This window comes from Notechis scutatus, chromosome 6 (assembly GCF_049901735.1).
Source record: "Notechis scutatus isolate UNSWTSFEM ecotype Mainland chromosome 6, rNotScu1.2, whole genome shotgun sequence".
NCBI classification, from domain to species: Eukaryota; Metazoa; Chordata; class Lepidosauria; order Squamata; family Elapidae; genus Notechis; species Notechis scutatus.
The window spans coordinates 79966327-79981742 of NC_142014.1; the positions used below are offsets into that span (position 1 = coordinate 79966327).

At 45.0% G+C, this 15416-nt stretch overlaps 1 protein-coding gene across 3 annotated transcripts in view; it reads right to left on the minus strand.

Annotated features, from left to right (window-relative positions):
* The window catches only part of LOC113429319 (F-box DNA helicase 1), a 55886-nt gene extending 40811 nt beyond the window's left edge, over positions 1-15075 (minus strand). For 2 of the 3 annotated variants that reach the window (XR_015750180.1, XM_087968925.1), the window contains exons 1-5: positions 14945-15075; positions 12852-13022; positions 8958-9484; positions 5977-6107; positions 1115-1253 (exon numbers count right to left, since the gene is read on the minus strand). Coding sequence is in view for 2 of the 3 variants with exons in the window: in XM_087968925.1 (XP_087825051.1) it covers positions 1115-1253; positions 5977-6107; positions 8958-9484; positions 12852-13022; position 14945 (969 nt within the window). In the remaining variant the exon portion in view is untranslated. The remainder of the gene's footprint in view (positions 1-1114; positions 1254-5976; positions 6108-8957; positions 9485-12851; positions 13023-14944) is intronic. The other variant, XM_087968926.1, reaches the window with a different exon arrangement.
* Positions 15076-15416: the final 341 nt, after the last annotated feature.

Genomic DNA, 15416 nt, shown 5'->3' on the forward strand with positions numbered 1-15416 from the left:
ATAGATAGATAGATAGATAGATAGATAGATCGATCAAGGGGTCTTCAAACTTGGCAACTTTAAGACTTGTGGACTTCAACTCCCAGAATTCTTGAGCTAACATGACTGGAGAAAGAATTCTGGGAGTTGAAGTCCACAAGTCTTAAAAGCTGTCAAGTTTGAAGGCCCCTGCACTAAATGGTCACTAAACGAATGCTTATAAGTCGAAGGACTGTCTCTCTCGGAATCCATTACCTTTTGAGTGACATCCCCAATTTTTGAACAAGAAAACCCACATCCAAGGGGAAACACAACGGAAACATCCCAAAACCTCAATTCCAGGGAGCGTTTAAGCCTCCTGTGATGACCCAAAGGGGCGTGGCACAAAGGCAACACAGTCACATAAGTAAGAAAAGTCCCTTTAATACCTCCAACTTTGCCCTCAATGTCCAGTTACCTTTGGCTGGAGAAAAAACTCTCCCAAGAACAGCCTTATTTAACTGGAGGAAATTCAGTCCGAAAACAAAATACATACAAACTGTAAATAAAAATCCACACAAATCATGCTGCAGTAATTAACTGGATAGGGCAGGAGAAGAAATTGTAGACTTGAAAGGCCAGCAAAACACACACAGTTGGGAAGACGCCAGGAACACAGATAAGCCACGAGATACAAGATAAAGTCACATTTGCTCCCAACAACTTGCTGCTTCCCCTTTTAAACACTGTGTTCCCAGCTGCAGCTAATGAAGGGAATCAGGGCCCTTTCCTTCCCTGTAAGCCAGGCAACTCACGTTGCTCCCTTCTCCGTTCCTCCCTGTGTGCCCTAGGATGAAGAAGGGGTGGGCCTGGGTCTTCCTCTGAACTCCCTCTCCCTTGTTCTACCTCTCCCTTGTTCTTCCCAGCCAGACATTGTCCTTCACCAGTTTCCTCCACAGCCAATGGAGCCACACTCCCACTCCCTGTTGGCTGCTCGGCCTCCCCCTCCAAATCAGATTCAGACTGTCTCTCTCGGAATCCATTACCTTTTGAGTGACATCCCCAAGTTTTCAATAAGACAACCCAGATCCAAGGACACCACGGAATCATCCCAAAACCTCAATTCCAGGGAGCGTTTAATCCTGCCAAGACTTACCTGCTCTTTGAGACTGTCGAAATCCGGAAGATTCTTGGCAATGCAGACTTCTGCCTTGGGAAAGAGCGAGTGGTGTTTCAGGCACGCGAGGACAGCGGTGGGATCTCGGCAGTGGCAGCTCCGAACAGCGGACGCACACCTGGATTGGGAAGAGAAACATGGACAGGTGATCCCAAAGGTGCTGGGCTTTCTGATTTTTCTATGAAGATGTTTCGCTTCTCATCCAAGAAGCTTCAATAAACGAAGCAACAATAAACCAAGCAACGTTGTCATTCTGTACGTTGCAGACATATCGGAAAAGCTCAGGAGGATCTTTAGCCGACATAATATATGTGCACACTTCAAACCCGTGAATACACTAAGGCAGAAGCTGGTCCACCCCAAAGATAAAACACCCAGGCAAGAAACCAAGTAACATGATGTATGCACTGCAATATAGTGCAACCCAACAAGACAGACACAGACTCCAGAGGATAATTAGGACTGCAGAAAAAAACTATTACCACCAGCCTGCCTTCTATGGAGGACCTGTATCCTGCACGAGTCAAAAAGAGGGCTGTGAAAATATCTACAGACCCCTCACATCCTGGACATAAACTATTTCAACCCCTTCCCTCAAAACGACACTATAGAGCCCTGCACACCAGAACAACTAGACACAAGGACAGTTTTTCCACGAACGCCATCCCTCTGCTAAACAAATAATTCTCTCAACGCTGTCCAACTATTTACAAAGTCTGCACTACCATTAGTATTAATCTTCTCATCACTCCTTATCGCCCATCCCCTCCCACTTGGGACTGTATGACTATAACTTTGTCGCTTGTATCCTTACGCTCTATATTGACTGTTTCTTAGTATGATTTGATTGCTTATTGTACCCTATGACTATTATTAAGTGTTGTATCTTATGATTCTGGACTCTTGATGAATGGATCTTTCCTTTTATGTACACTGAGAGCATTTGCACCAAGACAAATTCCTTGTGTGCCCAATCACACTTGGACAATAAAGAATTCTATTCTATTCTATTCTATTCTATTCTATTCTATTCTATTCTATTCTATTCTATTCTATTTTCTATTCTATTTTCTATTCCATTCCATTCTATTCTCTATTCCATTCCATTCCATGCAGCAAGCCATGGGCAGATCGGGGAAACAAAACAACCACTTAATAAACACATGGCACTGTCAACTCATAAAATATTTCTATGGTCATTTTAAGAGTTGCCAACAGAAAGGGAGGGGGGAAAGGGGTTTGAAAGAGGAGTGCAGCAGCTTGGAAATCGAAAGTGCATTCCATGCATAGTTTTTCAGAGATAGTAACTAGGTGACTGCAGTTTCTGCCGCGCAAAATTCTAACTGGAGAGCATGATTGATGACTCTGGGCTATGGAGGTGACCCATTGGAGGATATGAATTACGATACACCCAGAGGGGTGGAGGGAAAACCAGGCTCAAGGGAGACAATGAATGACGTATCTCAGAGTCGGCTACGCCCAGACACTGCCGGACATGTTAACTCTCAATAAATCATTTTTGAAGTTTTGGAAGTCTGGCTTGAGACTCTTGATTTAATTGGGGGTAACTGCCAGAATCCAGACAGGCAAAACATCGGAGAACAAACCCATGAGGACAGGATTCAGCCGCCCATCTGCATTCAAAAGACAAAAGCCACCCTTCTGAAGACAGCAAAAGTCCACAGTTTGGACAGAGAGAGGACCTCTGGTTTGAAAGAGGAGGGGTCAAAGAGGCCATCTGTGTCAAAACTGAACACCCCTCCCTCAACAGAAGGGGAGGGACATGACATCGTCTATCTCCAGTCTACAGCACGGTCCTTTCCGCAGTTCCAAGAAGGCTCCACACCCATTTGCACTATTCAAATCATCCTGAGGATAAACCTCCAAGTGGTCTCCATGTCTCTCTAAAAAGAATGCAAATGACCAACTCTCTGCAAGGAGTATAAATACTTCCTTCCCCCACCATTCAGTCAGAGCTGAGGAAGCTTCTTGGATGAGAAGCGAAACGCCTTCAGAGGAAAAACCAGAAAGTCCAGTTGCCTCTTGGGGAAAAAAGCACTTTTGGGACAACCAAGACCTGGATGACAGAGTAGCTCTACAGACGTTTAGCTATGCCCTTTGGGGTGAGCACCCTTGGAATGGTGTGGGAGTAAGAATGAATTTCCAGAGGAAAAAATGCAGACTACAAGAACCATTTGCACCACTCAGGTGACCCTGAGGACACAGAGAAACTCCTAAGTGGCCTCAACGACCCTCTAAAAGGATGCAAGTGACCAGCTGTCTGCAAGGAGTATAAATCCTTCCATTCTCCACCATCCAGTCAGAGCTGAAGAAGCTTCTTGGATGAGAAGTGAAACATCTTTAGAGGAAAACCAGAAAGTCCAGTTGCCTCTTGAAAAAGCACCTTTGGGACAACCAGCACCTGGCGGACTGAGAATCTCCATAGACGTGGACAGGTGATGGCCTTATACAGGTAAAACCTCAACTTACAACACTTCCTTTTAGTGACCATCCAAAGTTACAACGATGCTGAAAAAAAAGGGACTTATGACCGTTGTTTCACAGTTATGACCTTTGCAGTATCCCCGTGGTTGTGCGATCAAAACGCAGAGGCTTGGCAACTGACTCATACTTACGACAGTTGTTGTGTGACCCTTGTTTTGTGACCTTTTGATAAGCAAAGTCAACGGGGGAAGCCAGATTCGCTTAACAACAGGGTTGCTCACTTATCATCTGCAGTGATTCACTTTAACAACTGTGGCAATGGGGTCGTGATGTTTGCAGCGTCCCTGGGGTGTGATGTCTCTCTTGGACGAATCCCCGGATTCTTCCACGGAGGCCGGCTCAAAGGAGGGATGAGCACCTTCGTCACACATCAGGAACTGGGTTAATTAATGACTCTGATCAGCCGGCCAAAAGAGATTTACCGGAGGCTTCGGCTGGGGACAGCTTGCAGGGACAGACAGTCAGTGAAGAGGAAGAGGAGCTGCCTTCCGTGGTTGATCCGAGAGCACTCAGGACAGAGAAAAGACAAGAGCAATGGAGATCTGCCAGGTTGCTTGGGAGAAGGCCCTGCCTGTCTTGATCGGCTGCACCCATCAAAGCTATTTATTGCAGCGGGTGGAATCGGGCATCGCTGGGAACAAGGTGTTTGGTTTACGGCTGTGTGTGTTTGCTCCTTGTGCTTCCTGCCTTGGAGAATTTGAATTTCTCTTCCCAAGTGAGCTCGCCTGGGTGTATTTCCATCTGGCCGGGTGGGTTTAGGTTTGTTGGGTGGGCTTATTGGCGGTAGCGACTTTCCATTGTTTTGTGGACTATTGGCCACTGCCTTGTGGACTAACTGTGGCCTGCTTGGGGCGGGATTTATTTGGGAAAGTTCTGAGGCTGTGTGAAGGGGATTGCTGGGGAACAATAATAAACTCTAAAACATACTTCTCTCTGCGTATATATGTGTGTGTGAGAGAGAGAGTCATGCCTGTCAGCCTTCAAGATCTTCCTCCTTTCCTTTGCTTCTTTCTGGCTGCCATGAGTAATGGGGGGTGGTGGAAGGGGGAAATGAATGGGATGTAAGCTGCAAATGTTGCTAACTAATATTGTATAAACTGGGGAGGGTTTCTCATTCCTGCTTAGCTTTCTCTTCTCTGCGCAACTGCAACCCTTTATCTGAGTAAGCCAAGGCCAACTAATCATCACCACCTGGAGATGTCCGCATGATGTAGTTCACAATTTTTAAATTGGAACAACCGTTTGAACTGTTGGGGGTGGGAACATTTCACTCCCTTGATAAATGTGATGTGCGTGCCTATCTACCCAGATTCAAAATTTTCTTGTTGCTACCACTGACTTCCAGTAAAAGACATCTTTTCTCTAATTGCAAGAGTATTTCTTTCCTGGATTTTGAACGGAGCACCAGCTGACAATGCTCCTGGTGGAGACTGACTTGGAGGGAGAGGAGGAACAGCCAACAGGGAGTGGGAGTGTGGCTCCAGAGTTGGTGGAGGAGGCTGGGGAAGGGCATGAGGCCGGCTGAGCAGTCAGAGGAGGACCCAGGCCCATCCCCTAGCCATCCTAGGGCACGCAGGGAGGAGAGGATCGGGGTAAAATGTGGTCTACTTGGGAGGAGAAGGCCTTGATCCCCTCTTCATGGGTCGCAGGTGTGAAATCTGCATAAGAGTTTGGACCTGCGTGCTAACAAACGCTGGAGACAAATTAGTGTTTTATTCCTAGATGAGGTTTATCTTGGTTGGCGTTCTTCCCACGGACTGTAGCTGGTTATCTTCCTGAAGTTTGTGATTATTTATCCTGGTCTGTCGTGGAACTTTATTCAGTGCGGGTTTTTTTCGGCTTTTGCTTCATTATCTACTCTCTGAATTTGAACTGTGTTTCTTTCATTTGGAATGTTAATTGTGAAAAGAGTTTAATCTTCAACTGTGAACAATTAAACAGTGAAGCCAAGTTGAAGGCATTAAAGGACCTTTATTTATGTTTTGGTTTTTGAGAGAGAGAGAGAGAGAGAGAGAGAGAGAGAGGGAGAGAAGGAGAGAGAGAAGGAGAGAGGGAGAGAGAGAGAGAGAGAGAGAGAGAGAGAGAGAGACTTGCATTTTTTCTACCTGCTTTCGAACTGCTAGGTTGGCAGAAGCTGGGACAAATAACGGGAGCTCAATCCGTTATGCGGCGCTGGGAATTCGAACCGCTGAACTGCCGACTTTTCTGATTGACAAGCTCAGCGTCTTAGCCACTGAGCCACCGCATCCCTTAGCAAGCAAAATACTGCTGCTCCCTATTGTGGTCATAACTCAAGGACCAGAAAGCAAAGGAGATGACAGTGGGAGGCCACTCACCGAATAAATCCCAGCATGCACTGGGGGTGCTCCTTGGTTAGGCCGTACCGTTGCAGAATGAATTGAAGGGTCTGCGAGGTGTGGCCGATTCCCTTCAAATACTCATAGTACAGCTTCTTCCAAGGAATGAACTGAAAAGCCAGAGCAAAACATCGGATATTATGACTTGGGGGGCTTCTTACTTATTTATATTTTTTAATCCAGCCTTTATTATTTTTATACGCATTGAATCGAGCTGTTCGCTGTGGACGGCATGCATTTTCCGCTTTAGGGAAACCAAGCTATCAAAAGCACCTCTGGTGCGGGATCCACAAAATTAAGGATTAAAAGTTTTTGGGACTCATAAAAAGCAAGGCCAAAATTTTAAATTTTGAGGGGGAGGCAGGAAAAATTACCCTTGATTTGACTTGGATCAGAGGAAGTGTGCTACAATACAGAACATGGCCTCAACTCCCCCAGAATTCAACGGTGGCACCATTGCTGAGTTAACCATTTAGCAAAGCATTGCTAGAGGGTATTTCTTACGTCAGTATTTTTTTAAACCTGGCAACTTTAAGACCCATGGACTTCAATAGAATAGAATAGAATTCTTTATTGGCCAAGTGTGGTTGGACACACAAGGAATTTGTCTTGGTGCAAATACTCTCAGTGTGCATAAAAGAAAAGATACATCCATCAAGAGTCAAGAATCACCAGGTGCAACACTTAATAATAGTCATAGGTACAATAAGCAATCAAATCATACTAGGAAACAGTCAATATAAATCGTAAGGATACAAGTGATAAAGTTACCGTCATACAGTCCCAAGTGGGAGGGGATGGGCGATAAGGAGTGATGAGTAGATTAATAGTAATAGTAGTGCAGATTTTGTAAATAGTTGGACAGTGTGGAGGAAATTATTGATTTAGCAAAGTGATGGTGTTCAGGAAAAAACTCCCCTTGTGTCTAGTTGTTCTGGTCTGCAGGGCTCTTATAGTGTCGTTTTGAGGATGGGAGTTGAAACAGTTTATGTCCAAGATGTGAGGGGTCTGTAAGTATTTTCACAGCCCTCTTTTTGCAGTATACAACTTCCAGAACACAACTTCCAGAATCCCCAGCCAGCATGTTTCACGACCAAAGTAGTTAGTATTTTCAACCCATTAGTGCTAGAATGGATTGGTATTTTACAAGGAGGAGGAGGAGGAGGAGGAGGAGGAGGAGGAGGAGGAGGAGGAGGAGGAGGAGGAGGAGGAGGAGGAGGAGGAGGAGGTGGTTATTCAATTCCCAGAATTCTGGAAGTTGAAATCCACCCGTGTTAAACTGGCCAAGCTTGAAATACACTATAGTATAAAACTGATGTTACATAGTTGGGTCATGAAACATCTGCAAGAAAGCCACCAAGCTCAGAGAGCACCCAGGACTCCCACAGCTCAACCCTGAGCTATCATATTATCTTCTATACCCTCTTCTCTGTTTGCTCTTAAAGTTGGCATTCCAAGACTCAACGGTGAGTCTAACTCACCTGCCAGGGAAGACTCCCAAGTATTTCTGATAACTTTGGTTTGTTGCTTATTTATGTCAAACACCAGATGCCATAATTTAGAGTTCAAATGATTCATCACTTGTATTTTTTTATGTACACTGAGGACTCTGGCACTGAAGACAAATTCCTTGTGTGTCCAATCACACTTGGCCAATAAAGAATTCTATTTCTATTTCTAATTCAATTCCATTCTATATTCCAATATTATTCCATTCTATTTTCTACTCTATTCTGTTCTGTTCTCTTTTCTATTCTATTTTCTATTCTGTTTTGTTCTATTTTCTGTTCTATTCTATTTTCTATTCTCTTCTATTTTCTACTAGCTCGATACCCATGATTTGCTATTAAACTATGTGGTCGGGCTTAGTTTTTGGGGAGGAAAATAAGGGGAGAAAATTCTGCCTCTGCCCAAAGTATCCATTAGTATTCATCTGGCTAGCGTCCTGTCAGTATGTGAAAAAGTTGAGGGCTGTTTGGAAAGTGAAATAGTATTTTGCTGTGTGAGCAAGAAGGAGACAACAAGGAGCCTGGGCGTGGCTTAGCTCAACTGTTCTGTCCTAAAGCTGCTTGCTGCTGTGAAACGGAAACTGAAACTCCTCTGCTTGTGTTTTGTATTTGGAAGAGATTTCTTTTTTTCAGGTGGGGAGGGGGAGTCGAACTCCTTAGCATCAGAGCGTGTTAATAATAATAATATAGGAAATAGTCTAAATGCTCTGATGGTCATTTTGAAAAAACCTTTCTTAGTGAGCCCCTAGAAGCCAAGAGGAACATAAGTGCCAAATTTCAAGTTTGTAGGCTTTACGGTTCTGGAGATTTTGTAATGATGCATGAGTGGCATTTCGCTTTTAGATAGATAGATTCAATTTTCTATTCTATTTTCTATTCTATTCTATTCTTTCTATTTATTCTCTATTCTATTCTATTCTATTCTATTCTATTCTATTCTATTCTAATTCTCTTCTCCTCTCTATTCGATTCTATTTTCTATTCTATTCTATTTTTTATTCTATTCTACTCTATTTTCTATTTCTATTCTATTTTCTGTTCTATTCTCTATTCCATTCTCAATAAAGATTCTATTCTATTCTATTCTATTCTATTCTATTCTATTCTATTCTAATTCTAATTCTCTTCTCCTCTCTATTCGATTCTATTTTCTATTCTATTCTATTTTTATTCTATTCTACTCTATTTTCTATTTCTATTCTATTGTCTATTCTATTCTCAATATTCTATTCTATTCTATTCTATTCCATTCTATTCTATTCCTATTCCTATTCCTATTCCTATTCTAATCTTCTACTTGCAACCTAAAATATAGTTGCCAAATGGAAAAGGGTTCCAAGCAGAAGAAGGACCTTGACCATGATAATTAAATCATGGATGAAACCCTGCTAAGGGAGACCAAGGTCTGGCCCAGGTCCATTCCGCCATTCCTGAGGTAACACCATTCCTTACCTTCACGTCAGAGACGATACGCTTCCAACGCCGACACACCTGAGGGAGGTTTTGGAGGAGATCAACCACAGGTAGCAGGACAAAGATCTCCTGAAGAATTTCATCAGGCAGTTTGTCCAGGGTTCCCCGAGGCACGTCATCCCCCGATGTGGTTCCTAGCAGCCCAAAGTGGACATCGGGAAGTGGATCCACCTCAACGTCTTGAACTTCTTCTTTGACAGTTCCATCACCCGAGCTCTCTTCAGGAAGCCTCACCAACCATGGTCTCTGTTCTTGGACCTCTTGGCCAGGGCGTCCGTCAAAGTCACTAGGTCCCCAGGAGAAACGTAACTGTTTCTTGGGGATCGCCGACATGTCCGTCCAATCGTCAAGAAGACTGCAAGAGTCGTCCGAGTCGGACGCCGAGCCGTGAGCGAAATTCTCCAGAGGTTCCTCAACTTTGGCTTTGAGGCTCTCCGCCATGTTACTGGAGCATGGCGAGATGCGGGATATACTCCTGAAGTAATCTGTGATGGTCCTTTGGTGGCCTGCAAACCCAACCGAGACGGAAAAGGAAGATAAATTTGTCAGAATATTCATTAACTGGCAGGGGCATGGCAACAAGGTCAGCCAATGAATAGGCATAGCAACTTGACTCGTGATGGCGAACCTATGGCATGTGTGCCACAGGTGGCACGCAGAGCCATTGGTGCAGACATGCGAGCCACAGCCAAACTTACCTGCACTGCACATGCATTTGCCTCCCAGCTGATTTTTGGCCCATTTGAGGCTGTTTTCGCCCTCCCAGAGACTCGAAGGAAGCCTCTGCAGCCTCGGGAGGCCGAAAAACGGGCCTTCCGGAAATAGCAGAAGTGCCCGCTTTCAGCCTATGGGGGCTCTGGAGCCCGGGGGAAGCCATTTTCGCGCTCCTGGAGGCTCGAGGAAGCCTCTGGAACTTCGGGAGGCCAAAAAATGGGCCCGTTTTGGCACTTCCGTTGTTTCCGGAAGGCCTGTTTTCTGGCCTCCTGAGGCTGCAGAGACTTCGACCTTGCCTCAAATGGGCTGAAAATCAGCTGGGAGGCACACACCTGCACAGTGCAGGTACGTTTGGCTGGGGCTTGCATGTCCGCCCAAATGGCTCTGCGTGCCACCTGTTCGCCATCATGGAAAAAGACCGTTTGGAAACTGAAACTGGAAGGAGCCTGGGCATGGCTCTGTTTTAAGCTCTGAAGCTGCACAAAGCTGAAACCGTTCTCTGCTCTTCTCTCCCTCTGCTTGTGTTTTTGCCTGTAATTTTCTACCATGTTGGAAGAATCTGCTGTTGGTACTGTAAATGTACTTCATGTGTTATTATGTACATAAAGAAGTTAATGAATCCTGCTGAATCTGTTATATGTGGGTGCTTTCTGGATTTGATTTTCTGCAATAATCTCTGATAAAATTACAGCAACTTCAAAGGACGGCTGGGCCCAGGCAGAAAAACAAGGTGGACAATGGAAGGCATCTGTACAGGTAGTCCTTGACTTATAGTTCCATTTAGTGACCGTTCGAAGTTACAACGGCACTGAAAAAAGGGAGTGTTTTTCACATTTGGGACAGTTGCAGCATCTCTACAGTTGTGTGATCAAAATTCAGGTGCTTGGAAACTGACTCGTATTTATCACAGTCACAATGTCCTGGAGTCATGTTATCCCCTTTGGTGACCTGCTCTTGTGGCCCGCCAGCGGCCAGCGGAGCTGGGGGCAGATTCGGACAGTGAGGAGGTTGGGGGCAGATTCGGACAGTGAGGAGGTTGGGGAGGACTATGGGCCAGTCCTGGAGTCTGGGGAAGGCTCTGAGGAGGGCTCTGCGTCAGAGGCAGAAATGGGGCCAGGGCCGTCCGACAGTTATCAACTGCCTTCGGAGTCGGATATCAGTGGGGAAGAAGAACAGCTGGAGCCTGTTCCCAGTGTGCGCATGCACAGAGCTGCCAGAAGGGAACAGCTAAGGAACAAGGGTCGACTTGGAAGTAAAGCCACAAATGGACAGTGACTGGCCCCTCCCATAGGGAATAAAGAGGAGCAAAAGGGGAATGGGGTTTGCAGGAGACCATTAGTTCAAATCATTAGGGTGAAGATCTGTTCCTGACTTCTTGCCGAGTCATTGCTGCTACAGCGTGGCGTTCAGAAGATATCGGCCTGGCAACTCTCCAAGCCTGATAAAGGTCTCTAATTGTAAAATCTCTTGAAAGACTGTTGGCCGGGACTTTGCTGCATGTGAATGAGAGGAATTCACTTTAGCTCAAATCAAAGGGGTTTTTCGGGACGCGGAGTCCGCTTCGTGATTTTGGGGAACCCCTTCTGACGAAGCAAGGTCAATGGGGAAGCCGGATTTGCTGCACAACCGTGTTCCTAACGTAGCCACTGTAGTGATTCACTTAACAATGGGGACGAGGAAAGGTCGTAAAACGGGGCAAAATTAGCTTAATACCTGTCTCGCTGGGCTCAATTGAGGTCATAAGTCAAAGACCACCTGTATTGCTACCTGTACTGCCCTCCACACCTGTTTTAAGCCTGCTCCCTGGTGACAGCACCGCAGGGTTGCTTATAAATGCTGCAACCTGGAAACAAGCAGCAGAGAAGATGCGTGTGAGACGCTTGGTTTTCTTGTACAAGACGTTTCATGACCCGACTATGGAACATCTTCAGTGCTACGTGAGAGTGGGGTTTGTGGAGGAGGAGGAGGAGGAGGGAGAGGGAGAAGGAAAGGAGAAGTTAGGAGAGGAGAAGAGAGGAAAGGAAAGGGGAAAGGAAGGGGAGCAAAGGGAAAAGGAAAAGAAAGGAGAAAGGAAAAAGGGAAGGGAAGGAAAAGGAAAGACGGGAGAGAAGGGAAGGGAGGGAAAGAGAAGGAGAAAGGAAGGGAAGAAAAAGGGAAGGGAAGGGAGGGAAAGGAAAGGAGGGACTGTGAGGTCCTTTGTTCTCTCCGAGTTTGATGGTTTTCTTGTAGACGTTCCAACTAGGGAACATCATCAGTGCTAGAAGGGAGTGGGGAGTAGGGTTTGTGGAGGGGGAAGAGGAAGGAAGGAAGGAAGGAAGGAAGGAAGGAAGGAAGGAAGGAAGGAAGGAAGGAAGGAAGGAAGGAAGGAAGGAAGGAAGGAAGGAAGGAAGAAAGAAAGAAAGAAAGAAAGAAAGAAAGAAAGAAGAAAGAAAGAGGGAGGGAGGATTGTGGGGTCCTTGTTGCTCTCTGAGCTGGGTGATCTTGAACAAGACATTTCATGATCCAACTAGGTAACATCATCCGTGCTAGAAGGGAGTGGGGAGTGGGATTTGTGGAGTGGAGAAGGAGGTGGAAGAGAAAGAAAAGAAAAGAAAAGAAAAGAAAAGAAAAGAAGGAAGGAAGAAAAAGAAAGAAAGAAAGAAAGAGAGAGAGAGAGAGAAAGAAAGAAGAGAAAGAGAGAAAGAGAGAAAGAAAGAAAGAGAGAAAGAGAGAAAGAGAGAGAGAGAGAGAGAGAGAGAGAAAGAAAGAAAGAAAGAAAGAAAGAAAGAAAGAAAGAAAGAAAGAAAGAAAGAAAGAAAGAAAGAAAGAAAGAAAGAAAGAAAGAAAGAAAGAAAGGAGGAAGGACTTCTGGGGTCCTTGGTGCTCTCTGAGCTGTGTGATCTTCTTGCACAAGATGTTTCATGATCCAACTAGGTAACACCATCAGTGTTAGGAGGAGGTAGGGTTTGCTTTCTGTATACACATGGCTATATAAACAGGGAGCCAACCTCTAACAACAGGGGACAATTGCCAAAGGCAGCACCTAACTGCTGCAACACACTCTCCATATGCTGCACTGCAACACGGCTTTTGTGGTTTCTAACCAAAGCACCAGACGAGGCAAATGCCCCCAGAAATCATTCACTGATCTTTTCAGCAAAGCATCCCAACTCATCACACCTTTGGAATGGTTCTTCCTCCTCCTCCGAGGAGTTGGCCCAAGGCACCTACAGGAATCTCGGCTGCCCGGCCTCTGGCTGAGGGGCTGCGTCAGAGCGGCTGTGCCTTCTGGGCTATGCCGAAGAGCTTCACAATCGCTCGTCGTCAGACGGAGTTGCTTGAAAGAGCTCACTGACCCAACAAGAAAAAAAGAGAGAAAAATGACACTGGAGGACAGAAAACCAGGATCCTGTTGCAAACCCAGACCTTGCCTTTTGCAAACCACCATTGGTGGTTTATGGTGGGGCCGCTGCCGATCGGATTTTAAGCAATCAACCAGGGTTCATCCGACCATCGCTCAGCATAAAGACATCAGAGTAGGATAACAGCATAGCATAATAATATAGTTCGGCGTAGAGTAGCGAGATAGGTGGCAAATACATTTAACACATTTTTTTTTTAAATGGCTTGGCCTTCCAAGACAAAATGGTTGTTAAAGGATGTGAGGTTTTGGTGCTTTCCCCCATTTCATGAATATTTATTTAGTTAGGCGATGGATGGGTGGATGGATGGATGGATGCATGATAGATGATGAAGATGGATGGATGGATGGGATTATAGATGATGATGAACGGATGGGACAGACGGATGAATGATAGAGATGATAGATAACACAGACAGAGGACAGAGACATGATAGATATGATGGATGGATGGATGGATGGATGGATGGATGGATGGATGGATGGATGGATGGATAGATAGATAGATAGATAGATAGATAGATAGATAGATAGATAGATAGATAGATAGAAATATGGATGGGATGATAGAAAGACAACACAGATGACAGAGACATAATAAATAGATGAGATAGATAGATAGATAGATAGATAGATAGATAGATAGATAGATAGATAGATAGATAGATAGATATAGACAAATATGGATGGGATGATAGACAACACAGATGACAGAAACATAATACATAGATAGATAAGGATGGGATGATAGAAAGACAACACAGATGACAGAGACATAATAAATAGATGAGATAGATGATAGATAGATAGATAGATAGATAGATAGATAGATAGATAGATAGATAGATAGATAGATAGATAAGGATGGGATGATAGAAAGACAACACAGATGACAGAGACATGATAGATTGATAGAGAGGGGTGGGTGGGAATAGATGGACAGACAAAAAGAGAGTGTTTTGTCTATAATTAAGGTGCTTTAATTGTAGACCAAACTGGCTAGCTCTCTCTGTGTGTGTGAGACAGAGTGGGATATCTATCTATCTATCTATCTATCTATCTATCTATCTATCTATCTATCTATCTATCTATCTTTGGTTATTCGGGTTTTCTCCCGCGTAATATTGGAAGTATGTTGGCCAAGATACTTCCAATATTATGCGGGAGAAAACCCAAATAACCAAAGATCCACATACAAATACCCGCGAAAACCTCAAAAAACAAACAAAAATATAAATATATATTTCTCAAAAGAAAATATATATAAATCCATACCCCCACACACATATACACACACATATATAGGCGCTCTCTCAGTGCCCAGGTTGACATTTCATGCTAAGGGATAATTGTTTCCTGTTTAATTGATAGGCCGCCCATCTCACTATCCGAAGCGACCCTGGGTGGCTTAACCGTCATAAAATGGAACTTCTGGCTGCCTCCAAAGAGATGTCGGTTTCCGGGATCCGCGCCATTAAGGCATCCCATTAACAAGCGCTTCCTTTGAAAAGAGGCAAAAGATGCACTAACCCGGCGTTTCTCAGCCTTGGCAACCTTAAGACTTGTGGACTCCCACTCCCACAGAATTCCCCAGCCTGCATGCAGGGGATGATAGGACATGTAATACCTCCAAAATCTGGAGGGCGCCAGGTTGACCATGGTCGGGTTCCAATTGACTTTCGTTTTTTAAATCCCTTCCTCCCCCCCAAAAAAAATTACTTTTTGCCCCAAAATCCGGATGGGAAAATAATTCGGCCTGGATGACCATGCTTTTCCCAGCTCCAATACCCCGAATAACCATTAATTAGCAATTAATTACATTTAAAATTAAAATTTGGGGATTTGCACTTACTTTGACTTCCGCCTAACGTTCAGACATCGCACGCGCACCGCAACTTGCTCCCAGCAAAGCGCAATATAACCTGATTGACGCTTCCAGCCAAGCGAAACCCCGCCTCTTCGCCCGCACCGACTAATGGGTCTCTGCCGCCCTATCGCAGAGCACGCTCCTTATTGCCCCTCCTCCTTTCACAAGCGGAAGAGTGGCCCGGTTGCGGGCCAATGAAAGTCGCGCGCCATCGGATATGGTTCCCTCCTCTCCCCAAAGAGATGCAACAAAAACTACAAGCGTAGAGTACGACGCAGCAGTCGCTTCCGGTTCTCCCTCTCGCTTGGGGGGAGGAAAGGCGGAAGTCAGCCCTTTCTCGCTGAGTGGCTTGGTCAAAATCTCCTTTGAGGTCTGCCCCAGAGCATTCTGGGAGGATAAAATCCCCTGACATGACTTTGTCCCTGGTTTGAGTCCAGATATGTGTCCTTCCAGGCAG